The following is a 25,990-nucleotide window of genomic DNA, read 5'->3' on the forward strand; positions in this document are numbered from 1 at the left end:
AGGGGTATAATCCCCTCCCTCGACCTGCTGTCGACGCTTCTCCTGATGAAGCCCAGGATACAACTGGCTAAATAAATGTATATCTAGGACATGTTACGTGGGCACTTTCTTAATCGTAACCCAAGTGTAGACAATAGATTTGCCAGGGCAGACGTTGGATTTGGTTGTTAGGTTTTGGGTGGAAGAACTGCATTTGGGTGCAGGTTTAAAGTTTACTTTTGAAAATTTATCTTTCGTTCTGGTGGTGTGTGGTTGTCTCTTGGTAGCACGAGAAGAACCATGACAGAAGTTTCTGGTAGAAAGCATGCATTTCGTCAAGGTGGAGTTGGACACTCGGACAAAACTAGCTGCTTCGTGCTGATTGCAAGGTTTTGCCAGAATCTTGGGTCAGAGGTCATACATTCAGGGCAGAAATTTATGCAGGAAACTCAGTTAACCCTTTCAGCTATGGCTACAGGGTTCCATAATGATGGCAATAATCCCCACTGTGAAGTGAGCAATGGCGATACGGTTTTTTATTAGAGGAGGAGAGAAAAAAAGAGGGACAAAATCTCTCTATTCTCCTCTGTTCTTAGAGGAACATGTAGAGAACCAGTCTTCAATATTAAGATGGTAGAAATCTATTTTTTTCAGCCATTTTGGAAACATGAGCTTCCTTTGCTCTTGAAATGAATAGGCTAAAGCAATGAGGTGGGATGTGAAAGGTGGGATAATAGAAGAGCCATGTCTTTCAGAAAGAGGCATACAAGAGCACAGGTGCAGACGTGATACAGAGAAATGGGAAATAATTTACTCTCTTACAATAATGCTTTGCTGCATCAGTGAAATGTTTTCATTCGTGTTGCGTAGTAGAAAATGGGAGATAATGAACCACAAGTCACCTAGCATTCAGCATGCCAACCGAAAGGTAAATAAGGATGTTTCTGTCTCAGACACCTGGCAGTATTTTTGGAAGGCAGGGCTCCTCTGCTGCCTCCTCACCTCAGGCTGCAGGAATTTGGTTGCATATGTAGTATCTGCCCGAATCAGAGAGAAGTTCATGACTCCAAATTGCATCTGAAGACTCAAAAGCCCGCATAGCAAGCAGTCATGTGGAAATATAGACAGAAAAGCTTCAAAATGGTCGAGTAATCCAGAGCCATTTCAAAATGTCTTGAAAATTGTCTTTGCAGCCCCCATCGGAAGCTGGGACGGTCTTGTATGAGGGAGAGGTGCTGCATTTTGCCGAGGACCTGCGGAAGTGGAAGGACAGATACGTTGTTATCAGAAACGACTACACTGTGGATTGCTTTGAGACTAAAGAGGTAAATGCTTCTTCCTCTTACATTCTTCTTTGCTCCCAAAGAAACTGGTGTCAAGTGAATACGTGGCTGCTGCTGCCTTTCCTTCAGCGATACTAGATGACGTGTTGTCCTTGGCGAGGTGGCTGCGGCCTTGCAGGGCTGGCTGGAAGCTCCACGGGGGTGGCTGAGGGTACAACCAAGTGCCTTGTGTTGGCCATGTACGTTTGCAAGAACTAGAAAATCATTTTAACAATGCTTTGAACCTTCCTTTGCCTGTCACAGAGTGCTTCTTGTCTGTATGTCGTTGGAATATGTCCCTGTGCTTCTGCAGTTTGATCTTGAATAGCAATTTTTGGGTGACTTAAGTTGACTACGGTGAATTTTTTTGTTTGGCAGCTGTTGTAGTCAAACTTGCTCTGGCTGACAAATCAAACAAATCGGGTTTGGAAGAAGATCCCATCCTTTTCCCCTCCCTTCTGTCCCTGACTTTTCACCATGGCTGATAAGAACTGAGCGGATGTTTTTAAATATGTTTTTCCCATTTAACCACCGTTTAGATTTAGCAGGGAATATATCCAAAATTCAGTCTGACAAAAACATTTTCCCCTTGGGGACTATCCCCGTACATTAGCTTTGTAAATGAGTTCTATTTTATGTTTTCCTTCTCCTTAAATCTCTCTTTGACTCCCTCTCTCTTGATTTTCCAGGCCTACCAGAAAGGAGCCAGCCCCAAATACCATGTCCTTCCTACAGGAGGCAACGTACTGACTTCAGAAGAAGATTACAATTTGCTGTCTGATAAACATTTTCCGGATCCCGTGGGTAAGCCCTGCTCAAAGCTGGACTGCCAAACCCCAGGCTCTGTGCCTTACGCAGGCCTCTTCTGGGCAGGCTTTCAGGCTAGGCTTTAGGGCAGCGCGACGGAAGACGCACGCAGCCCGTTTGCCGAGTGGGAACACAGCTCCAGGGTGGATGTACACAGAAGGTGTTGTAAGCTCACGTTCAGAGAAATGCCGGCTCCCTTTTTTTCCCAGCATCCTGGCACAAAGCTGCTGGAAGCTGTGCAGAAGCGGGGCAGGAACCACACCACCATTGTTCCTGGGCTTTGTTAATATTCCTGGTTTATTTGTTTCCATTTTTAGATGCCAGCTGCCTGTGTTGACTCACAGTTGATAATAAGTTCCACAGAGAGGGCAGGAAGGTTGCTGCTGCTGAATTTGTTGTTTCTGGGATGGGAATTGTTGTGGTTCTCCCTGCCCCCATCCCACTCCATGAAGATGGAGAAAATTTGGGTTTTAAGGGAGCAGATCTCATGTTGCAGAGTCAGATTTAGAAAATGGGGTGCTGCTAGGGGCAACATGTAAACAAGAATGTCTCATACCACTTAAAGTTATGACTGTTGGGAGGTGTCCCCCTTATATCCCTTTCTCAAAGTGGTCGGAGGGTAGCATGGGGCCTCAGTGTGTCACCACAGCTCTGCAGGAGATAGGGTTGAGCAACATAGATCTGCCCAAGGACGCTTGCAGGCTTCCCATGGCTCTCCCTTCACAAAGAGTGGCTCAGTTACTCTTTTATGGCCTTCCTGCCCTTCTGTGCGATGCTGAAGACCCTCCGAGATGAACCTCTCGTGGCTGGGCTCTTGATGCACAGCACTGAGACAATATTGGGTTTGGTCATCCATAGACGGTGTTGTAGAGCATCCCCTGCGGAGTGTGACTCAGGGCAGGTGGAAACTGGAGATAACCCTTTCTTTGCTTCACCTTCAAGGGCTTGAAGTGACAGTTCATAAGGGCATCCTGCAGTTGTGTTTGGAAACTCTGCAGACAGGAAACCACTGCTGTTCCTACACGGTTTAATGCAGTTTTTTTGTATGTGGAAGTCCATATACTCCTATGGTCTCTGTGTGAAGAGAACAGAGATGCCCACTGACTGACTTCTTTGCCATGAAAACCTTTTCCCTAGCAGCTACAATCTAATGAAATAGTTTCTTTGACATTTTAGCAAAAATGTGAAGTTTATGGCCACCTTGAATACAAAACAAGAGAGCATCAAGTTGCTGTGGTGTAACATGGAGAGGTGCTTGGTGCCTGCTGAGTTTGCCTGTCCCAGCTGTGTCTCCCTGCCCTCCATGTCCAGTCGCTTGGCTCAAGAAGGAGACTTGATTTTTTTCCTGTTTCATGCTTTCCTATTAGCAGAGGTCTGGTCTTTCTGTCATAGCAGAGGAAAAGGTCAACCCCGCCCCAAGAAAACAGCAGATTTCAAATGGAGATGTGTTTTTTGTGCAGGGTCGAGCGAGAAGGAGGTCGCTCAAGCCTTCGTTCAGCTGCCGAGGGAGTTCCCGGTTTACCTGTGGCAGCCCTTCGCCCGGCACAGCTACTTTTGCTTCCCGGAGCCAGAAACTCAGAGGCAGTTCAGCGCCGTGCTGGGGGACTGCGTGAGACACGCCAACCACGGTGAGTGCAGAAAGGGCCTCTTCCTGTACGTCATCCACCACAGCCAAGATTTAAATAGCTGTTACAGTAAAAAAGCTGTAGAAAAATGCACGTTACTTATGAAGGATGCTCAGCTTTCAGTGCCTTGAGGAATGTGTTAGGGGAGTGCATACCCCTTCTTGCTTTGCTAGGGGCGAAGTTAGGTGGGACCAGAGCTGCAGTGTAGTAAGTTTGGATAGGAGGCATGGGAATTGCTTTGAAAGTGGCGTTCTCTTGTCTGTCACCTCATTTAAATCCAGTATCATAATACAAAATCAGGAGATTTTTACTAAATATGGCATGGCAGACTCTCACCTGTGTTTGCAAGCTGGACAGGTTCATCATAGGTATAGTAGACCAGGTTTGTACCACGTGGAGGGAACGCAGTCCAAGTACATTTCTGTAATGCCATACATGTATCACCAATGGTCACACATCCGATGTTTTCCGTGGGTGGTGAGACAGCAGCTCAAGCCCCAGCCATGGTTACGTTTTGTAGGAGGGACATGAGTGGTGTGTAGGACACAGTAATGATTGTTTGCACAAGAGTGGATTTTAAATCTCACTTTCTGAGTATGTTAGACTAGAAAACTTGTTTAAAAACAACAGCTTGTGACTTGCTAAGATATAAAAACAACCTTGTTCCCATGAAATTGGGCGAGCGTTTATGAGTTGGATCCTTCAGAAAAAGAAATACTTTCCGGTTTTTTGGATGACTTTTCTCATCTTCCATCAAGCTGACCTGGTTCCCCCACTGGTGTCCAGGCTCTTCCACGCCTTTAGTGTTGCTTTTGGGTCCCATCTGCTCCTGCTGCTGCCCTTGGTGGGAGATGGGAACACTCAGGAACTTCTCCAGCAATCTCAGCTACTTGGGCCTGAAGCCCATGCTTGTAGATAAATGAATTGAGAGTGCAGTGTGTGAACAGTCCCGTTTACTCACAGAAGTGTCTCCCATTGTGGCTTTTTCAGCTCTCCCTTTTGTCTCCTGGCCATCAGCTTTGCCCCATTGCCCTTAGGCAGCTGACTCACACTGTCCTCCCCAGATCCTTCTCAACTACCATCTTGTTTCCCTTGTCTGCACTGCCAAAGGCACTCCTGGTCTCCTTCAGGACTCCGTTCCCATGATGAGAACACACATTACTGCACAGTTACTTGTTGGGTGCTCATTAGTGGTTGGTGGCAGGACTCTTCTTCACAGGACACACAGGACTAGCCAGGTGGTGTGCACTCCCGTGACACTCGCTGGTCACGCTTTCCAGCTCGTTTCCAAGCTATGCTGAAGGTGGTGAGAGGCGGTGTGCCCTTCTAGCTCTGACAGCCTCGTACAAACCGGAGGAAGCAGCTCTGATGCAAATCTGTGTAGGTGTGGGGAGGCTGAAGGCTAAAACACCCTGGTAAGCAAATACCCATTCACAGGGACTATAAAAAGTATCTCATGGCTAGATTAGCATAGGTTGGAGGCATCAATCTAGGAGGAACATGCCTTCACTTGGCACTTCCAAACAGCTTGAGTCTCAATAAGTATTCCCTATATAGCTGCCTGAGGAACCTGAATTCCCATAGTGTGCCTGAGGGCAAGGCCTGCCCCTATGATTTTTGGTTCCCATTATCCTGGTTTTAGCTGCAGCGGTCAAGCAGCATGGAAGTGCTCTGGGCTTGGGAAAGCCACCCCTTTGCTCCTCACCGGGCTTTGTTAAGGAGATGTGGATACAATCAAGTTTTCCTGGCACTGTCACTCCTCCATGACTTGAAGCCTGTTCATTAGGCTTGGAGTTTTTAATTTCTCTCTTCTGGAGCAAGTGTAACAGGCTTGACAAAGCTTTTGGCAGCTTTTTTTTTCTTCAAGTTCAGCAGATCACTCTAGGGGCTAATTCTGAATTGGCAGAAGTTGGGACGAGATGACCTAATAGGTCTTTTCCATCTCCAGTGCCTGCAAGTCTGCGTTCTATTATATTTCATATGGCTCAGCTATTGCTCATTTACACATCTGTTCCAGGATTTATCCCTCTCAGCTTTTTCTGAGGTCAAGTTTTTATCTGACAGAAGATGCTTAGTGACACCCGAGTGCCTTCATCAGGGCTCATCCTTTCTGTCACATTTTTCCTCTCAACAGACTGAATGGGAGATAAAGACAGTCGGGCTTGAGACCTACTGATAAACAGGTAAAAATGAACAGGCTTTTACAGCTAGGGAAATGGGAGTCCATATTTTCTGAGTTCCTTGGAGTTATACTACTTCCTAGAAACCTGGATGCCTCAAACAGAAAAATGATGGCTGACAGGCACCCCGCTCACTCGGCCCACGGTGTGAATTTCCTCAGGGTTTCTTTTGTTCCAAGGACCTCATATTGATTTCCGTTTGTTCTCACGTGACTGAAAGATGCTCTTTTATTAATACTTTTTAAAGCCTTATTTGCAAACAATTCTGCCTACAAAAAACAGGTGTCTGAACAATCTGACAAAGTTACAGGCATGTGCAGCAATGCTACGGGTAATAAGGCTCATGATATTGAAATTGTCTGTGTATTTTAAAAAATGGAAGAGAAAAGAAATGTGAAAAATCCTTTGAGTTCGACTGAGTTAACTTTTGCCGGGGCAGATTTGGCAAAGGCAGGAGAAAGGCAGTTGTAATGTCTGATCAGAATTTGCCTTTCTATCTTTTCTATAATCTACCACTTCTGGAAAGGAATGTATTGCACTGGACTTGAGCCTAAAAACTTGAAGGAGTTTTAGGTTAAAGTCTGTTTTCTCCCAGGAAGAAGCAGAATTTAATACTGTCTCTTGGTGAACAGAAGACTGGAGGGAATCAGCGTGTGGTCTTGGGATGGGAGCCGCCCTGGCATCCAGCGATTTCCTCTCTTTAAAGTCCCTCTGTTACAAATAACCAATCCAGCCTGTGTTTCTGGGTTTTCTGGTCAAACCTCATGGTCAGGAGAATAATTACAAAAGCGTTTGGATTTAGCAATCGCTGCTTGCAAATATGATTCAGCTGTACGGATTGTGGGTTCTCCCCCCACCCCCCAAATTTTCCTGTTGTGTTTGGCCTTTGTACTACATGATAAGGGTTTGCAGTTTGAGGGGACAATGATTTCCTTCATTATCGATGGAATCTGTAGAACTTTTGCACCCTTCTGGAGTATAGTTCCAATAAAGCGTATTTAAAAACTTTAAAACGAGCCTAAGCCAATCCAGACCTGACTTGTCGTGGTTTCAGAAATATTCTAGCCCAGGCGGACGCGTAGGCCATGATTCTCTGAATTACCCTTACTCTGGAGGTTGACTGACTGATTAATCTGCCTGCAGGAATCATTCGGGATCAGTGACTCATCTGGGCAGCTCCCATTCTTTACAAGCTCTTTACAAGGCGGCTTTTGTGGTGCCTCAGGATTTAGGGAGGAGATCAAATGCTTTTTTGGGTTTTAAACTCTAAGGTTGTATGATTAAGGACTAATTAATGAAAACATAAGTGCCCAGTGAACAGCAGAGGAGGCCTGACATACTGATGGGCACAGCAGGGGCCCTGACCCAGCTGCCCGAGTGCTCAGAGGAGGGGGCTCAGCCCACCGTCCCACTGTGAAACCCACCCAGGGGGTCCCCCAGCAGCTCTCCCTGAACACCTCGCGGTCTGCAGGGCTGTCGTTGCCTAAGTGGGTATGGGACTCATTGTGGGACGGAGGGGAGGAGCATTTGGAGATTGTGTAAAGTGTATTTTCCAGGAGGCTGTTGGAATATGTGATACTTATTTTGGGATATTTGGGGGAAGGACCAAAGGTGAGTAAAGGGAAGGATCGAAGTGAATTGGAGAGGAACAAGTGTGGGATAACAGAAGGGAAAAGGGGATACATGGGGTCAGTTGGGTGTAAACAGGAGGCTGGTCAGTATGCTTGTCCCACACTTCATCATCAGGGTCTGTCCTGTCTTCTTATTAAACTCTGCTGCTGTTTTCCAGGGTGAGGGTGCTCTCCAGTGTGCGTACTGGGGTCCGAAGTGCCAGCAAGTGGGGAAGGAGCCATGGGGTCACAGGCACTCTGCAGGTTTGAGGTGCCAGTAGCCGGAGAGGTGTGGGAGAGGTCCCAGTGCCAGCAAGGGGAGAAGGGACCACAGAGCATGGGGGCCTATAGGTGCAGGACCATCGTCTGGTGGGACCACAGTGCTTTCCTGACAGGCTTCCACCAGCCCTCCGTGTACACAGGCTTCACTCACTAGCAAACATCACGCTGGCTAGTAGGAGAGGAGGTGTGGGAGCCAGTGACCAGAGTCACCGTAGGACTGGGACCAGCACTGGAGGAACTGTAGGTCTGAGCCAGCTACCGCAGAGTCATGAGGGTCTGAGGGTTACTGGAGGTCTGGACCTGCTGCCAGTGGGGGCAAGTGTGGAAGGATGTAATGAGACCTGCAGCTATTGGGCTACCAGGCTTGGCAACCCTAATATAAGCCAGACTTGAATTTGAGTCCCTTTTCTATTTGAGTTCGGGTCAAATATATTTCAGAATTGCTTTTCACCATCAAGTGTGTGACCCTTCTCTTGTGAAAATGAACAACTGTGTAACTGCTCCCTTGAAACAAAAAGACGACTATATTTTTCATACTCAATACAGAGTATCTAATCTTGCCCATTATCTCAAAAGCTCCATCAACAAGCTTCCTTCCCTCCAAACTCTCCATTCTTTACCAACAGCTTTGTAATAACGGACGTCAGTGGGCTGCATTCAAGAACACTGTGTGCAGCTCTGAAATGTCACGATTCATTTCTCATTGAATTTATTACCTAAGCATAGGATATAAAACATTATAACGGGCATACTTGCTGATTTCAAAGCTTCTTGGCTTTGATCAATGAATGTGGTAAATGAAAGGTTGAGTTAAATTAGTTAAATGACATAAATGTGCATGTAGAAAGGTAACGTTGAGCGGAGCTCTCTAGATACATAATATGGGTCAGCCAAAAATGTTCTTTGCAGAAGCAGCCAACAGATAGGGAGAAATCAATAGTAAAGTATGGTGATGTAGAGTACTCCGACCTAGCAATGGCTCTTGGTAAAGGTAATTGCACATACAGAAAAGAACGTGCAGTTCTCTGGGTACAGGGTGACACGATTGGATTTTCAATGTTTGCTTTGCTAGTCTCTTCCTTATGCCATAGGACATTCCTGTGTTTTCCCAGGGCCATTTTGTAGCCTTCACTGTTTTAGTAAAACTGAAAAATAAATGTTTCCAAATACAGATGTGTCAAGGTAAAAGCTGTTGTAAAAAATGCAGTTTCAGGGGTTACTGGAGAGCTCTCGCTTTCTGATCTGATCCTAGCTGGGACGCTTTTACAGTGAACTAAACGTGGCCCTGTTTGCTTTAGTAAATAATCACTATTGTTGACTGCATTAGAATTTTTTATGTCTAAAGATCCTACATTGTATCGTTATATAAAATGTATTACTTTTTGTTTGTTTCTTTTCATGATTCATAATTAATTCAGGAGGATAACAGCACGTGATAAAAAGTATGTATGCTAATACCACTTTTGTGTCAACTTCCTGACAAAAAGGGCAGCAAGAAGAATTTTCTGCCCATAATATTATTTTTTAACTTTCCCTCCCTACGTTTTGCCTCAATTGGGTTTTTCTTAGGTTGATAGGAAGAAGCTGCTGACTGTTCACTGGTACTTCCGGGGAGCCTGTGCTTCTCAAGCATCTGTGGAGGTCAGACCTTCATCAGTGTAGAATTTTATGTAATACTCAGTTTTACAAACTTACCAGGTTTCTCAAGAAGCTGTGCTTGAGTTGGAATGTCGAAGGAAACAGTTTCATTTTTTCCTCCAATCTCCTAAACAGCTACTCCCAGTTTAGATGTGGGCTGTAGCATGCAATTCATTGGTTTGCCTTTATCTCCATGATCCCTCCGCTTCCATCCACAGGTTGGACTTACTCTGGTTCCCTCCCATCCCCATTTTCTTGATGAAATGGTGAGAACTGCACACCTCAAATTTTGGGGGAAATTTACTGCTGAAATGCCCATGTAACCCCCAGTGGGGAAGCACTGTCAGTCCCAGAGTGGCAATAATGAGGGAAATGCCCAAAATATTCACAGTGCTCTAATATTTCCCATTCTCCAGTTTTTAATCCTTTATATGTCCTGCAAATCAGACTGAACTTTCTTCTGAATGCTTATTTAATTTTTTGTTATTTTAGGAGGTCTTCTTGTTTCCTGTCTGAGGTTACCAGCTCTTGTGCTTCCCTTAGTATTTGCTCTTAAAGTGAAGAGGCCCATCTGCTTGGCGCTGGGATAGAGGGAAGTCAGCATGATGAGAAGGAGAATACAACCAGCTAATTCTGGGAGATGCAGAGTTTCACTTCATAATTTTATTTGCTTTCATCTGGTTTGATTTCACATCCTTGTCTTGATAATCACCCTCACGACACAGGAAGCTAAGGGTCTTTCAAAACCATATCCTGTCATCTCCATTTTCACCATAAATAACATAAAAAAATATTAGGGAGATAAGGACAATAAAGCAATGTATTAGGCAAGCAAGAAATACAAAATGTGATTTTAAGCTCATGCAGGGCATTCTGTCACAGCTTGGCTACATCAGGACAACTAGGACAGCTTCAGGTTTTTTCTCTCCATCTCTGGTTTTTAGGGTTGCCATCAGCTGTGTCCACATTTCCTTTTTCAGCTCGAAGTTTTTGAAACTCTAGGTTTCAACTTAGCTGGCAGGTGTTTTTCTCATAATTATTTCTAGCTTTCCTATGTCACACGTATATAGTGCACGTAGAGCTTACCAGCTCGGACTGTAATTCAGAATGATTACTGAAACGTTGGTAAAGGTGGCGAAGATGACATTCAGTACTTAAGCTGAAGGCTGTACAGCTCCATACACAGTGCAAAGCAGCTGTCACAAGTCCAGACAGGACTTCGGAAAGATCTCTGAGCCTTCATGTTGCAAACACGGTGGCTTTTCTTTCCAGAGAAGGAAGCTGAAGAGAAGGATTTTCTTGTTGCCTTTTTCAGTTGCTGTGCAGAAGGACGTTGAAGAAGAATGTCCTTCTGCACTAGGATGAAAGCAAGACCTTTCTGAAGGTTGGCGTGATAATTTGGGGTGCGACAGGTATGAAAGGAGACAGTATTCAGCCCTTCGCCTACCTGACCCAAACCTGGGACTTGTGCCTTGGCTCCTCTCGCTGCAGCTGCCGCGCTTTGATCAATTCAATCACTTCATGGCTCGTAAGATCAGATCCCCTGTGGTCCACATGGGTGGCTGAGACCATGCTGGTCTTTGACCAGACCGGTATGTGAGGTCCAAATGGACTTTTCAAAACTGATGTGTAAACTTGAATAGAAATATTAATGTTGTCGTAGCATTCAAAACCATTTTGCTGTAAATAATCTTTGATGAGGCTTGTGGGGCGGTACAAAACTCATGAAATTATTTTGGACACCATTCCAAAATATTTCATATAATTTAAAATATTTTGCTTAAAATAAGACTACTTTTCCTCTTCCGGGGTTGTTTTTGCTCGACAGCCTCTTCATTAGTGTAGGTTTTTTGTTTTTTCCAGTAAGCCTGCTTGCCCATACTGTAGTTAGGATTTTCAGTCTGTAAGAGTTACATTCATTCTGAAATACCAAGATGATTAATGTGCTAGAATCCTAATTGCAATTACAGTCTTCCTCACTCACCTCCACGGCTTGGGATGATGCTCCTTTTCATATATATTACCAAGCGTGGGGTGATGCAGAAAAGCCACTGCCTCGTGCCCACCACCCAAGCCTATTTTAGGGACCATGAAGATACTGATTTGGGCAGGTGTAAGGTTGTGGTCAGGCCTTCAGCTTCAAAGTCCAGCAGCAGAAAAATTCTCACCTGCACCAGGAATATGGTAGCTGGTCTGGAAAGCCTTTGGAAACTGTCGGAGATAAATGGTATTGTGAGTCTTCGTGTGTGTCTGCATAGTGTGTTCATGTTTCAGACCACGAAACATAAAGCTGCTGGTCCCAGCAGAGGGAGGTTTCTTGTAATCCGTGTCATGACGCTCTGAACAGCTTTAATACAGGCAGTGTGTGCTGCAGAGCAAATGGTTAAACCCGCTGCAAATTGCCTTGGTGGTCTCGGAGGGAACTTGCGCTGTAAAACTCTGTTTGCTATAAATACAGTGTATTATTGCATGGTTGTATCCTGTTTGGAAATGACCTCATCTGTCTTCTGTTAGTGGTTAGCAGCTTCATACCGCATAGTCTGTGAATAACAGGATGGTACATTGCTCTCAGTGAAACATCAGAGCTGTGAGGTTGATGCTCCTCAGACCCAGGACATTATACTTCACTTCATTCTTGATTTGAATAATAATATGACAGGACTCCATTTTGTAAAAGTAATGGTGTGTCCTTTTATTCAGAGGGTCATTTCCAGAGGTGCTGTAGCTGCCTTACAAGCCTTGGGCAAGCTATCTTTTCCTGAGGTCCAGTTCCCAAACTCTCCTCATCTCCTCAGGTTCAAGCAGATGGATTCACTTTCATTTTTTATATTGGGACCACTTGCTTGGTTTTTTGGAGACAGAAATTTCCAGAACCTTATCTTCTGGAGTTGATGACCACGGCCCTTCTTACCAACTTTCTGTAGTATCTTACAAGCAACAGCTCTTAAATTATGCCGGAAACTCGGGTGATCACTTTTTGCCATCTGATAACTTCATGATCTTGCTCTCTTTTAGCCATTCTGTGTCCAGTCTGCAATCCTCTGTGTGATGGTATTACTCATACACTTCACAGCAGAAACTTGCTCATCATGGAACAGAAACTATATGAGCAACAGAGAGTAATCACCCCAGTCCCTACGCACTGCAAGTAAATCCCAGGCAGGTATTACCAGAAATGCTAGAAAAACGCTATTGCAGGGAACCTGTGCTACCGAGACCGCTCTTAGAAAGGGAAATCATTCTTCATCAGGCTCAGTTGTTTTTATCTAGTAGGCATCCCCTCACTGTGGTGTTGGGAGGTTGGCAGAATGGTTCCCTAACTGCAGGAACATCTCTTATTCCCCGATGTTCTCCAGCTGCCACTGTCCTGAGTCCTTTGGTGGCTGGCAGCGTGCAGTATCTTTCTTTGGAGTACCAGTACAAGAGAAGGAACTGCCCTGTGTATTGAGATGGCTAAGACACCACAGTTCTTGCAGCAGCCTTTTCTTTCAGCAACGTCCCTCTGGTTTGGGGCTGTGTATTTTCTTTTTTAACAGCTTTTGTTTTAAAAGAACGAAATTAAAAAAAAAAATCAATTAGTAATGGCAAGAGGGGGAAAAACAACAATCTAAATATACTTGAAAAAAACAGGTGCCAAGGTGAGAGGGGGATCACTTGGAAGGGTAAGAAAAGTGGGAAAAATGTAATTTGCATTTCTTACCACGAAATCTATTCCGTCGAGGGTAGTAGTGTCCCGTGGAAATAGTAAAGGGTGGAAGCACGATCTTTTGAGATGCTAAAACCAAAATTAAGACACCTAAAATCTCAAATATTTTCCCGCTCTATCCACATCCCACTACCTGTTTGTAGCATCGCAAGAAGGAAGGCATTTCACTGATGCCCATGCAGAAATTTTTGTTGTCCCAGAAAAACACTATATAAGGTGATCATCAAGAGCTACAAAACAAATGTTTTGGCACTGCCTTCATGTAAGTCAGCTTTCCACCAAATAGATGAAGAAGCAAGGAAATGCTATTGTGAGGTCATATAAAATTAAACACAGTTTCTACTAATTTATCATATTGCAAGTATTATAGTAAGTGCCAGTCATTCTCCCTGTCAGGGAGAGGCACCAAACTCAACTCATCTTTCATTTTTGTTTCCTTCCAGTGACTGTCCTCCTGCCTTCCCCCCTCCTTAACCAAAGTCAGCCGGTGCTTTTTGAAGGTCTGAGGAGGTCTTCATGGGCCCTGCTGTCTTGTAGGTGGAAATTAAAAGTTTATCAGGTTGTTAGTGACCTGTGTTGGGAAGAGACATTCGACCAAAGCTGCAGTTACTGAGCGTGGTAGGCAAGATCCAGGCAAGGCTGCCTTCCTACCTACGTGTCCTACCTACATGATTCTCTCTTACAAATCCTGCCGTCGCTGGATGTCACACTGCTTTGATATCAATCATAGTTACCCGCAGGAATAATTCAGGGACTCTGTGGAAAATAATATTCACTGAATGCAGAATCTGTCACCAAACCGTACGCAGCTCTCCAGCTTTAGAGTGTACACGTAGATGTTAGTGCTGCAGGAAACAGATGAAGCTGGGGCGGATAACTTCTGAGTTTTGGTAGTCAGATGATGGGCGTTATGTCAGAATCAGCACTTCTTTAATTAAAACCCGTGCGCTGTGAGCTCAGGCTTCTGGATTCTGTTTTCACACTTGTTCATCTACGTCTTTGGACCTCAGCCTTTGTGAAATGTCAGCCAAAAAGCTTAGATTACTCTCAGTGGTTTAGCTAGCTTTGGTAAAGAACTTTGACTGCAGTGACTATACCCCTTTACTTTTATTAACAATAAAAGTAATAAATTTAGTGTAATAAAAGCCCATATGGGAAAAGAACATTTACTGGATTGCTATAGGGGCACCGAGTATGTTTTGAAGAATGACATACTCCGGTTTTACACATCGTAAAACATCCTGACTGCAGGTCCTTGGCTCTCCAAACAGTTTGAGACGGTAATGCTGCTGCTGCATCCAAAAATCAGCGAGTCTCAGTTTGCAGGATTAGCCAAGACGCAGAAGGGAGCTGTGAACCGCTGGTGTCTCAGTAGAGCAAACCACCCCATCAGTTCTGGGAGGTGGAACATTCTCGCAGTCTGGTTATCGCATCTGCCTGAAGTCCCACCAGGAGCTGGAGAAACGTTTCCCCGCTCGTCCCCAGCAGAGACTTTTCCACGGGGTTGCACAAGTCTCATACGAGGACTTGACTTGTCGCCTTTGCATTTGCTAAGGGGGCAAACGATACGCCACCCGTCCTCAGGCTTCTCTTGGCATTCCATTTTAGCTTCCTCTTTCGTGCTGCAAGAATGAGTCTGAAAAGCTTCAATAATTACAGTTATTATTCAGAGGGACACGCAGTTTAAACTGGATATTGAAATACTCCCTTTTTAACAGCTAGCATGGCAGGTTAGGGTATGTAATGGTAGAGAGACATCTTCCTGGGATTGTAATTAATAAAAATCGTCATCTAAGCAATTAAACATCAGCTGGCTTTGAGCTTTCTGCTACAGAGCACAGGAAGAGACCCAGTGCAGCAGTCTGCAGTACACACAGATAGGAGTTTTTAACTGGAATGTTCAAATACAGATTTCACATTATCTGGATTCACTGAAAATCCACAGCTTTAGCTAGAGGCTGTGAGATCTGTGGCACTCATCCTCTCTGGTAACAAGGCCTCTTTACAGGAGTGTTTGCACCAGTGTTTTGACTGTAAGGCAGCTTGATCTATGGCTACGGACAAGACTGAATTCACCAGGGCAATTAATTTCCGCTGCTGTCGAGCAGCCTCGTCCTCTGTGTATCATTTTGATGAGTTTGGGATTTTTTTTAAGAGGGGTTTAAGCTGTTTATACGCTGCGAGGAAGCTCATTCCTACGGACAGCTTTCTGTGATACTACACAAAGTCAGCTGTGCCTGTGAGAGATGTGCAAGTCTGGGGAGATTGGTAAAGTCATGGTGCTTCCAGATGTCCTCCTGTCTTTTAAAAAGAGTTATTTGTATGTACAGCAGTTACTCTGTTCTGTTTATAAAAGGAATCTGTGGTTAGTGTTATTTTATCTGTTATCAAAATTAGGCTCCACACTTGGATATGTAAAGACTGAGTCTCTAGGTGGGTTTTCTTACTTTAAAATAAAACAGAAGAAAGATAATTTTGTTTCGCTCTCCACAAGTAAGCTGTTATATTCATTAGCAGCTGGAGAGGCTGCTTGGGTAATTTTCCAAGTGCAGACTGGCCTGAGTTAAGCACGTAGCAGCAGTCTGGGTACCTGAAAAGCCTCACCGTCCTTTTCCAGGAGGCCATTCAGTAAACCTCCTGGCTTTGTACGGGTGTTGGGTAAGCATGACCTACAGCCACCACGCACAGCGGGGACAGAGGCATCGCTCATGATAGGTGCCAGCCAGATTTGTAGAAGGGGAAGCCCCTGCGAGGGCGTTCAGGAGAGTGAAGCACACGTCATCCTTTCTGCTGCTGAACAATCGTTCCTGGCACCACTGGGGTTTACCACCTGCCCTGTTTGCAGCTGCAGCGTCTGCTTCCACCTCCCACGCACCATCCTCTCTCTTGCACGCAAGCGGGGCTACCCCAACAGCTTATTCATTGTTTTCCTTGCTTTCCCGTGGTATAACAGAGCTGGCTGCCAAGCCAGCCACAGTCCTCACCCCTTTTCATAAACTGCTAGAACTGATTTACTGAAGGCCTGGCTCTTCCCTGCCGAAATCTTGAAGGATGCGCACCAGAGCTTCTTTCAGCTTGGGTACAATTCCCTTTTCTTGAGCTGTATCCCATGAATGTGTCTCTGTCTTGTGTGCCTCGCCGACAGCTTCTGCACAGCTCGCTGCTGGATGGATCTAGTTGTTCAGTGCCTTATCGCTGATGCAATCTTTTCCTCCTATGGAAAGTGAGAATGAAATTGCCTAAATTAAGCAATGCAATAGCCTTGAAGGATAAAGCTGCCTTTCTGCTTTGAGATGGTCTTTGTAGTAAGACTGCCATAATTGTGTTTTTCTCCTGTGTTTACTGATATAGGAAAGAATGTGTGATCGGGATTTTATGGTACTTACAGCTTGATGTTTTTCCCGTGAACTATTCAAATGAATCGCTCTTGGATTTTCTTCTTCCCGCTTCTCTATGGGGTTTGGGACAGTCAGAACAGAGACAAAATACTCCCTTGACCATGGAGTTTAAAACCTGAGGATCTTAGAGGGCAGACTCTTGTCAGCACTGGCGCATCATCATCCTAGCAGGTCCAAGGTCCAGCCCTTTGGATGGTCTGTTGTCCCTTTTGGCTAGGAGGGAGCACAGCTGTGAAGGAGGAAAACATGTGAGTCACGATTGGAGGGCTGCGGAGACTCCAGTTCTCCCTTCCTCCAGCCAAGCCCGGCCGCCTTCTCGGCAAAATATTCAGAGTTTGATTTTGGGAACGCAAAAGCTTTCAGATGGAACGCTCCACCAGCGTTTCAGGTGGAATTCTCTATCCTTTCCTTAGAGCTGCCATCAGAGGACATTATGCTCTCAGCAGTGAACAGCCTGACTCTTCGCTGATGTTTTAGCATCCTGTTGTGCCTTGCTATTAAAAATGCTATAAATCATGGAGATAGCAGTGGAGGAATGGTTGGGGTTTTACCCGGCTGCTTTTCTCGTGCGTGATGATCGTATGAGCTTGAAGAAATCGTGTGCTCTTTCTGGATCTCCAAATATCTGCAAAACAGGGATGGTATCTATTGAGTGGCACTGAGAGTGTTTCCTGCACCTCAGTATGTATCACATTCCTTCCTGAAGTAATTTTTACACCCAGGGGAAACTCTGCAAGGGCAAATTCTGACATTTGGGGTCTTAGCAGATCTGAAACCTCATTGCCCACCACCCAGATAAAATCTATACAGTGCTGTTTTCAGGATGTAGTGAGGGTGAAGCTTTGATGACATTAATTGTAGGTTTCTGTAGCTTTCCTTTCTGTGTAAAGCACACGGAGGAGACATTTCAGGCATTACTGCAGTGTTAATCCTTCGTGTTTCCCATAATTTGTATAAGCCCTGTGTTGCCCTGGGCATGCATGCAAGCCTCCTGTAAAGCTTCTCTCTTTAGAAGTTTTATGAACAAGCTGAAAGAAGTGTCTTGCTTGACAGACAAGGCTTGAGAATTTGTTCTCTGATGCTTCACATAACAATCATTAATACATACCAGTATATTTAAAGCAGCATACTTGCCTTTGAGAGAATTACCATTCTTCTTCCCCCCTTTCTTCCTAACGTGTGCACAACAGAACTTCAGCTGATCAAGGCTGCAAATAGATAACCTTGAGGAGGGGACAATGAACCATTATGGCTTTGTTTTTCCCCTAAGATAATAATCCCCACAATAATCCTGAAGCTCTGTTTCGTAGCAAAGACACTGCACTTAAATTCCTGAAGTGTTTCAGTGGCGTTTTTTCAGCCCAAAATTCTTACTTGGGTTTGTCAAGCAGCCTAATTGCTCCAGGGAATTCTTCCACATTTTGAGGCAGAGAGACTGTTTTTCCCCAAATCATGACAAAGTAGTGCTGCTGTGTTCATTAGCTGCGTTTTTGTGTGCTCTTATGTGAAGAAGACTGTTGGCTGCAGCTATTTTGAAAGCTATTTTGAAAAGGAAAGAACAAATTGCTTGAGATGTAATTTCTGCTGCACAACTGGTTACACAGAGTTTGTGAGAGCAAACTAGCTCAGCCACTTCTCGGGTTTTTCTGTGCTGTGGTCTCCTTTGTACAACAGAGCGTCACCAGGCTACCTCTTTGTTCTTGGGAAGAGCTACCATCTACCAGCAGTAGCCGTGGACGATAACCAGATACTCCGGAGCTGTGGTTAAACATTCCTGAAATACTTAGGAAAAGCAGCACAATTTTTTTAGAAGTTTCTGTGGTATGAGCATGGTGCTTACTTTGTCCAGGTCTGTTTTATTGTACGACCGTGAAAAATCATGTTGCTCATCAATTCCTTCATAAAGACAATAAAAGATTACTGGGGAGCATTAACTCAGGGTTTAGCGATTTATCAAGGGCATACAACATGCCGCAATCAGCTGACTATCATTATCTGGAATTCTTAATTCTTATCTTTAAGAAGCAGAAGCTCCTAACTCTTGGCCCTGGTACGTGCTGCCTGAGTCTTCCCGTGTACCATCTTGCGTTGCTCATAGGTGTAAAGGCAAGGGAGGAGCTTCCCTATGTTAATGAGTGCCTCGTCAAAGTCTGTCGGGGCTTGCTGCCATTGCACTCTTACCTTATCACGTGGTTCATGTTAACACTTGGTGCTGCTTTAACTCCTCGGCTTAGATGGGATGGCTTGTGGTAGTTCACACCTGCAAGGTGATAGTTCAGCACGGCACTCCTAAATCTTAATGAAAGCCCAAGGTCTTCAGGCATTCAGGTGTAGTAAATGATTTTAAAATATTACTGCTAGGTGCACATGGAACAGGAAGATGGATCAAAAAGGGATGATTATTTTTTTAAAGATGATTTATAGGTAAATGCTTTGTGTTACTTTTTGTTTTCTTTAGATTTTCTCAAGCAGACCACGTATGAAGTCGAGGCATTCTTAGAAGCCATTCAGTTCTTTCGGCAGGAGAAAGGCCACTATGGGATGGGGAAAATGATAACTGGCAATGAAAAAGAGGTAAAAGTGTATCTTCCTGCTTTTTGTTGGCTTTGGATATGGCAGCGCTAAGGAGAGTGGGGGTTGTAAAGCCTCCTGGGAAAATAAGGGTATTTTTAAAAAGAAAATCTAATAGGTAGAAATACCCAAGCTATGTATTCAAAATATCTCTGATACGTGACATTTCTTCTTTAATAAATCCCACTGTGAGTTTTTTACTAAAACATGAAAGAAGGTGTGCTGCGAACTAGAGTTGTGTTGTGCCGGAATGTAGGCATGGCCACATTTCCACAGGAGGCTGATACATCTTTGATTTTATGCTATGGGGTCAGTTGGTGAATAAAGGCTGTGCCCAAAGCAAGGCACTTCCAAACCTCTTGCTACCACATTTGTGCTGTGCATGGTTTCGGTAAATCGGCGACACCGGAAGCAACGCACACCAAATGCAGAACACACGGTTTGGGGCCAGCAGATTCTTGCTGTCAGCTGTGCTGGGCTGGGCTCTGTTTTCCTACCTTTTCACGATGGCTATTTCTACCTATCCAAGGCAGGTAAGAGAGATGTTTTCTTGTGTTGCTCTTACTTTGTTACTGAACACGACAGTTTCCCATTGCTTGTCCACTAATGCCTCCAGACGCCACCGTAGAACAGAACAGCAGCTGAACATAAACTTTGGACAATCTTGTAATTTTGCTTTTCCCTGTTCTTTGGGAATTCAGCTTTTAGTCCTGAGCTGTTACGCTAGACGACCTACTTCTTTTGCCAGACTTCTGAAACAGAGTCTTGCATAGTAACAGTCACACTTAAACACCAAAAATCTCTGCCCTTGAGTTCATCAGAAGTGAGATGCTAAGCTCGGGGTTTGGGTCCATATTTGGGCACCCGAGTGAGCAGCTTTGGAGCACTGATTGTAGCTGAAGTAACTTCACTGGTCCCTCTGGCATCACTCCAGATGTGTTTTACTGCAACTAAGATGTTATTGGAGCTCTGATGTATAATTTTTTTTCCAAAGCCCTGCACACTCGGAAGCAAATATTTACTTTAAAATATTTAGTACCAGCTGCAGAGTGTTTTCCTTGATGAAATCTGGCTTCCCTTTGGGAAAATGGAAAAGAGCCTGACAGAGAGTTCGCGATTCAGGGTTTTGTTTTAGGAACCAGACTATTCTTTTTGAAGTCTACCTTGGAAATGCTAAAAATATGGAAACTGGAGAAGAATCTATAAAAAGTGCCCTTTCCAGTGCCATCATGTCAGGGATTGGCATTTCCTGCTAACATCTGACAACAGATTCTTTAATATAAGGACTTCCATCCTTCCAGTGGAGGGAGTGAGAGCTTTTCTCCCCTCGTCCCTCAAGTTACCGAGCTATAAGTAGCTTACTATATACTCCTAGTTTCATTTTATGTTTTATTTTTCCTATTCCTTGCCAGCTACTTACTCATAACCCATATACCTCAGGAGAAATGTAATCAGAAGACATCCAGACTAGTTACGCTATTATCTGCGTAGTAATAATTCATTCTGTAAGCATAGTGTGTTCTCATGCCCGCTTTGACCAAATATGATCATTGTTTTAGGCAGATATCCAAGCTAAGTGAATGGTTTGGAACAAGCAAGCTCCAATTTGTTGCTGTAAAAATCTCTGCAGAATGCCAATAAATATATTCCTTGACATTCATTTGTAATGACCGAGTCCCCACAGCATTAGCTCATGCAGTTCTGCCTGGGTACTGCAACATGGATGTAACATCAGCAAGTACCCGGGCGCTCGGCTAAAGACCTATTAATTCTTTTCCCATGATGAAAGGCTGCAAGAATTGGCCTTGTTCAGCCTGGAGAAGAGAAGGCTCCGGGGAGACCTTACTGCAGCCTTCCAGTACCTGAAGGGGCTACAAGGAAGCTGGGGGGGACTTTTTACAAGGGCCTGTAGTGACAGGACAAGGGGTAACAGGTTTAAATTGAAAGTGGGGATGTTTAGATTGGGTATCAGGAAGAAATTCTTTATGGAGAGTGTGGTGAGGCACTGGGACAGGTTGCCCAGAGATGCTGTGGATGCCCCATCCCTGGATGTCTTCAAGGCCAGGCTGGATGAGGCTTGGAACAACCTGGTCTAGTGGAAGATGTCCCTGCCCATGGCAGGGGGGTTGGAAATAGATGATCTTTAAGGTCCCTTCCAACCCAAACCATTCTATGACTCTGTGATTCTATGATTCTGTGTCATATAAGTTCCTTTTCCTGGTTATTTTTGTTTTTCTTTTTAATGTTTCGTTACTAACAAAGGATACATTCAGTTGTAGATGGTATTTCTGTAGGTAAGTGCTGACATAGAGTGTTAGCCCAGGAAGTCTTTGACAACACTTGTTATAAGCAACTGTACATAGTGAGAGCACTACAACACACCGGTGTTATACTGGAATAATTCCATTGATCAGCACTACATGAATGCAGAAATAAGATACTGGTAAATCAAGGGTAGTGGAATAAGGGATTAAAAACTCCAGATCCCTACAATGCACCTTTCAGTACAGAATTATAAAGCTAATCCAGCATTCCTAAAAATGTTTCCAGAGAGCTTGGATTCCTCAGAATGTGTTGATCCGTTGTCATGTTTATTATTTGGTCTGTGGTGCTCCAGTTCGGGTTATTCATGAGATTTTTTTTACGTGCCTCATTAGTTTGCGACCTGAAATAGCCCATTGGTTTTGACAGGTATTGGAGTCGGCATAGCTGAATTAGAGTGGTGCTGTGCCATAATCTTAATTAAATGATACAATAGGGTATTGCATACTGTAGGTAGATGAATAAGTAGGGTATTGAGTGTTACGTTTCCGTAAGGGCTGTCTTATGCCCAGGAGGTACTCTGTTGTACACTACATGGCATGCAGTCGGAGCCCTTTCTCACTTAGTTCTGCTGTCTAATTCCCTGCCATCTCCCTATCATGTTGTTGGCGAATGCCTAAAACCCGCTTGGGCAGCCGTAATATGTCAGTTGAATGTCACAAAGCTCTGGCACTCCAGGCATAATGAAAACGTGAAACTGGGCGGTGTTTCTGCACTCTGTATAGGCTCAGCCAGCGGACGAGTGCATCAGGGCAGTGATCCTTGAATGAGGACCATGCTGGCTGATGTTGGAGCAAGGAAGAGAGCTGGGTTCAGAACCACATCACTTAGCAAAAGCTCTGTTCATGCCCCACTGGAGAGGAAGGAGGACTGCATGTTTTGCGAGACCATACTGAAACTGTTGAGCTAGCTAGTAATTCTTTACCCAGAGTAAATGAGCAAATACAGAACCTTAAGATGCATTTAGTCTGCTTTTTTATAGGGTTACTGTGTCTCTCTGTGATTTGCAGGATATCCACTGCACTTCAAAGCTTTCAAGAGGCTGTGGACAGCCTCATATGTGCCGTACAGTCGGGACAGATAAAAGCCTTGATGAAAGGGTTATAGCACATGCAGGAAAGTAATGCCTCTGTCATCATAAATTGGCAGCTGTGCATCTGTAACTGGGCCAGTACAAACATACCTGGGCAAGATCTATGAACAGAAAACGAACGTGTCCAGAAATAAAAGATCTCCCTCCTCTGAATCATGAGGATGACTAATGACTCAACCAAATATGGGACTGAGGTATTTAGTTCAAAATTGAGATGCTTTAAGTAGAGAAATTCAAGAATCTAGCATATATCCCCAGCACTAATAGATGCCTCCACAGGAAACATGTTCAGAGACCTGAGATCACAAAGAAATGGAAGCAGGGCAGGTCCCATGATGAACTGCCTCTCTCTGCTTGTATAGTTTGCCTTGCAGGCCAACAGCAAGAGGAAGGCGCAGGAGGACGGGAGGTCTTGCAGCCTTTACAGGCCAGAGATACAGCGTCCATAAATAAAAAAAATGGAGAGGAAAGCCTAGACTCTAAAAACCAGATGTGTGCCTGTCACTCTGTGTATTTAATGCCAATTTAGTGCCTCTGAGTGGGATGGACAAGAAAGAAGTTGTAGTTCAAATCCAGGGAGAGGAGGTGCGAAGTGTAGCTGATTCTGAAGAAAACTTCTGAAACGGGTGCCAGTGAGTGAAACCAGGAATCCATTTCGCACTGTTTTTTTATTTCTATATTGAAGAAGCCAGACTTTGATGCTGCTTCTGTACAAAGCCAGGTTACACCACCAACAGAACCACAGAACCAGAGAATAGTGTAGGTAAAAGGGGATCTTTGGAGGTTATCTGGCCTAATCCCCCACTCAAACCAGAGCTGACTTCAGGGGCTTTGTGCAGTTGGGTTCTGAAGATATCCAAGGTTGGAGATTGCATGACTTGTTCCCATGGCTGCCCTCATGGTGAAAAATACTTCCTAACACCTGATGGCCATTTCCCTTGTTGGTACTTGTAGCTGTCACCTTCTTCCTTTCCCCGTGCATTTCCAAGGAAAGTCTGGCTCCATCTGCCCAGTATCTTCTGTTATGTAATTGCAGACAGCAATAAGGTCTCCCTGAGCCTTATCTTCTTAGGGCTCCGTTCCCTCTACCTCACATGCCATGTGCTCCATCCCCTGACCATCCTGGTGGCCTCTGCAGGACTCACTCCAGTGTGTCAAGAGCTGTCTTGTACTGGGAAGCCCAAAACTGGACACCACCCCAGATGCAGTCTGACAGGTGCTGAACAGAGAGAGGGGAATGTTCTCCTCCCTCCCCTTGCTGTGAGGGCACCCCGCAGACCAGTGTTGAATTTCTTGTGCCCCAGGATGCCCAAGCCCTTTTGTGTAAAACTGCTTTCCGGCTTTGTTGCTGGCCTGTACTGGTGCAGGGGATTGTTCCGTCCCAGATGCTGGGCTGTGCAGTTGTTTTTGCTGAACTTCATGAGGTTTTTGTCCACCCATTTCTTCAGCCCATCTAGGTCCCTCTGAATAGCAGCCTTGCTTGCCAGCGTATTGGCCACTCCCCCAAATTGGTATCATCTGTATTCCCAGTCTGATGTCTTTTCTTTCTAATTGGAACCATCTGCAAGACAGAATTGCTGGTTAGGTGCTGGGATCAGAGAGGGTGATGCATCTCTTCTACAACCGCTGAACCCTGTTTCAAAGTGAAAATGGTCTCGAGGGAGTGTCAATTTAGAAAAACACAGCAGTGACAGACTGACAATGTACTTAAATAATCAAAAAATGGGGCAATAATACCTTTTCCTCAGTTTTCCATTATTCCATCATGAACACTTGATGTGCAGAAGTCCCTTTGACACTTTTCTTCAACCTGCCTTTCTGCTGTGGTGCAGCTTTGTCACAGGATACCTTCTTAGGTTATATATTTTATGTATTTTTTGTTCAAGAATCTGGAGATGTTGGGAGGACACTTTAGCCTATATGAATTCTACAGTGTGAAAGTTTTACTGGTCTTAGACTGCTGTAGTTGTCTTCTAGTGACAAAAATAATTGCTTGAAAAGTTTATCACGAACTCCAACAGGTATTTATTTTATCCCTTTTGCCTCAGGATTAGGCTGGAGCTAATGAGTCTTTTGAATCATGTTACACATTTTGGAAAAAAATGAGATAGAGTTGAAATATTTGATTCACAGATTGCCCACATTTCTGGATTCCATTTCTGTCCTATATCCTGCTTTTACTGGGATCCCCTCCTTTTCTTGTTAAATCGTGAAGTTGATGCTCACCCAAAAAAGTGATGGAGGCCCACATCAGTACAGTTATGTATCTCTTTTTTTGGCCAATTACCTTCCTTCCTATTAGTAGCATCCTTTGTCTGAGGAGTCTCTAGAACAACTTCTCCTTGATGATACCTCCTCTGGGAGAGTGTGTCCCCCACAACAACGTCACTTTGGGGAAGCAGCATTCAGCAAACCAACTTTCAAATGGTTTTGATCCGTTTGCTCAGTTGACATCAATCATTTTAGCTCCATTGATTTGCACATGGCAATTTCGTAATAGCATGCAGTGAATTTTAACAGGCATCTTAGTTCATTTGTTGACAATCGTTGCACAGTCTTTTAAAGACTTCCAGTGAAAAATGCTTCAGATGAAGTGCATGGAGCTTCCTTCAGGCATACCTAATATTTTAAATCCAGTCCTGGCAACCTGGGATAGCTAAGCCATTGTATATTTGAGGTTGCCTGTGTTTGCACATCATTCTGTGATGCAAGCGCTCAGTTTTCAGGTGAAGAACAGGATGTGACCGTGTCATGTTAATCTGACCATATAGATCCTGAGCAACCTTGTGATGGAGGAACTCCTGCCTAACCTTCAGACAATGATCCTGCCTAAAATGAAAGGAAAGAGGAATGATAGGAAGCGAGCCTGGTTTGGTGTAAGTACTGATTATTTGCAGAGTAGTTATTTGTCAGAGCAGTTGTCTGTGCGTGCTGATTCTCATCTATGCTGCTTAATCTAATTTGGGTTTAGATTGTAGAAGAAACTTATGGCTTAGTCCAGCAGCAGGTGTCAGAAGGATTAAGTACCTTGAAAGAAGAATGCAGAGATTTTGCAAAAACTCTTGAAGGAACCATTCGCTCGGACATGGATCAGATTCTGAACTCCAAGAACTTCTTAGCTGGAAAAATCAAAGGTTAGTGGAGGAACAGCTGTGATTCAGAGCAATTTTTTAAAAAGTTTCCCATTGTGTTGCTCAAATTACCAGATGTCATAGTTTTGAAGTCCACATGCATTTTGAAAAATCTATTTGGAGACACTAATTTTCAGAAAACAAATGATTTCTGCCATTGATGGGAGTTGATACGTGTGTCTGCTGTGTCTGTGAAAATACCAGGTCTTCTCAAATTGGATCTAGAGCTGACAGGTTTTGAGTATCCTGAATAGAGTTGCTCATTCTGCTTTCGTTATCACTTGGACACCCTTGGACACCCTTGTGTAATGAAGACACAGGTCACA

At 44.3% G+C, this 25,990-nt stretch overlaps 1 protein-coding gene across 1 annotated transcript in view; it reads left to right on the forward strand.

The window, feature by feature from the left end:
* The window catches only part of LOC104512581 (protein Niban-like), a gene marked incomplete at its 3' end in the record, with an annotated part of 40,758 nt that overhangs the window by 5,281 nt on the left and 9,487 nt on the right, over nucleotides 1-25,990 (forward strand). Inside the window, exons 3-8 of the mRNA XM_010155618.1 lie at nucleotides 1,173-1,304; nucleotides 1,991-2,105; nucleotides 3,569-3,736; nucleotides 19,006-19,121; nucleotides 25,305-25,409; nucleotides 25,505-25,667. Of these exons, the coding sequence (XP_010153920.1) occupies nucleotides 1,173-1,304; nucleotides 1,991-2,105; nucleotides 3,569-3,736; nucleotides 19,006-19,121; nucleotides 25,305-25,409; nucleotides 25,505-25,667 (799 nt within the window). The remainder of the gene's footprint in view (nucleotides 1-1,172; nucleotides 1,305-1,990; nucleotides 2,106-3,568; nucleotides 3,737-19,005; nucleotides 19,122-25,304; nucleotides 25,410-25,504; nucleotides 25,668-25,990) is intronic.

Source organism: Eurypyga helias, unplaced genomic scaffold, assembly GCF_000690775.1.
Source record: "Eurypyga helias isolate BGI_N326 unplaced genomic scaffold, ASM69077v1 scaffold6057, whole genome shotgun sequence".
NCBI lineage: Eukaryota > Metazoa > Chordata > Aves > Eurypygiformes > Eurypygidae > Eurypyga > Eurypyga helias.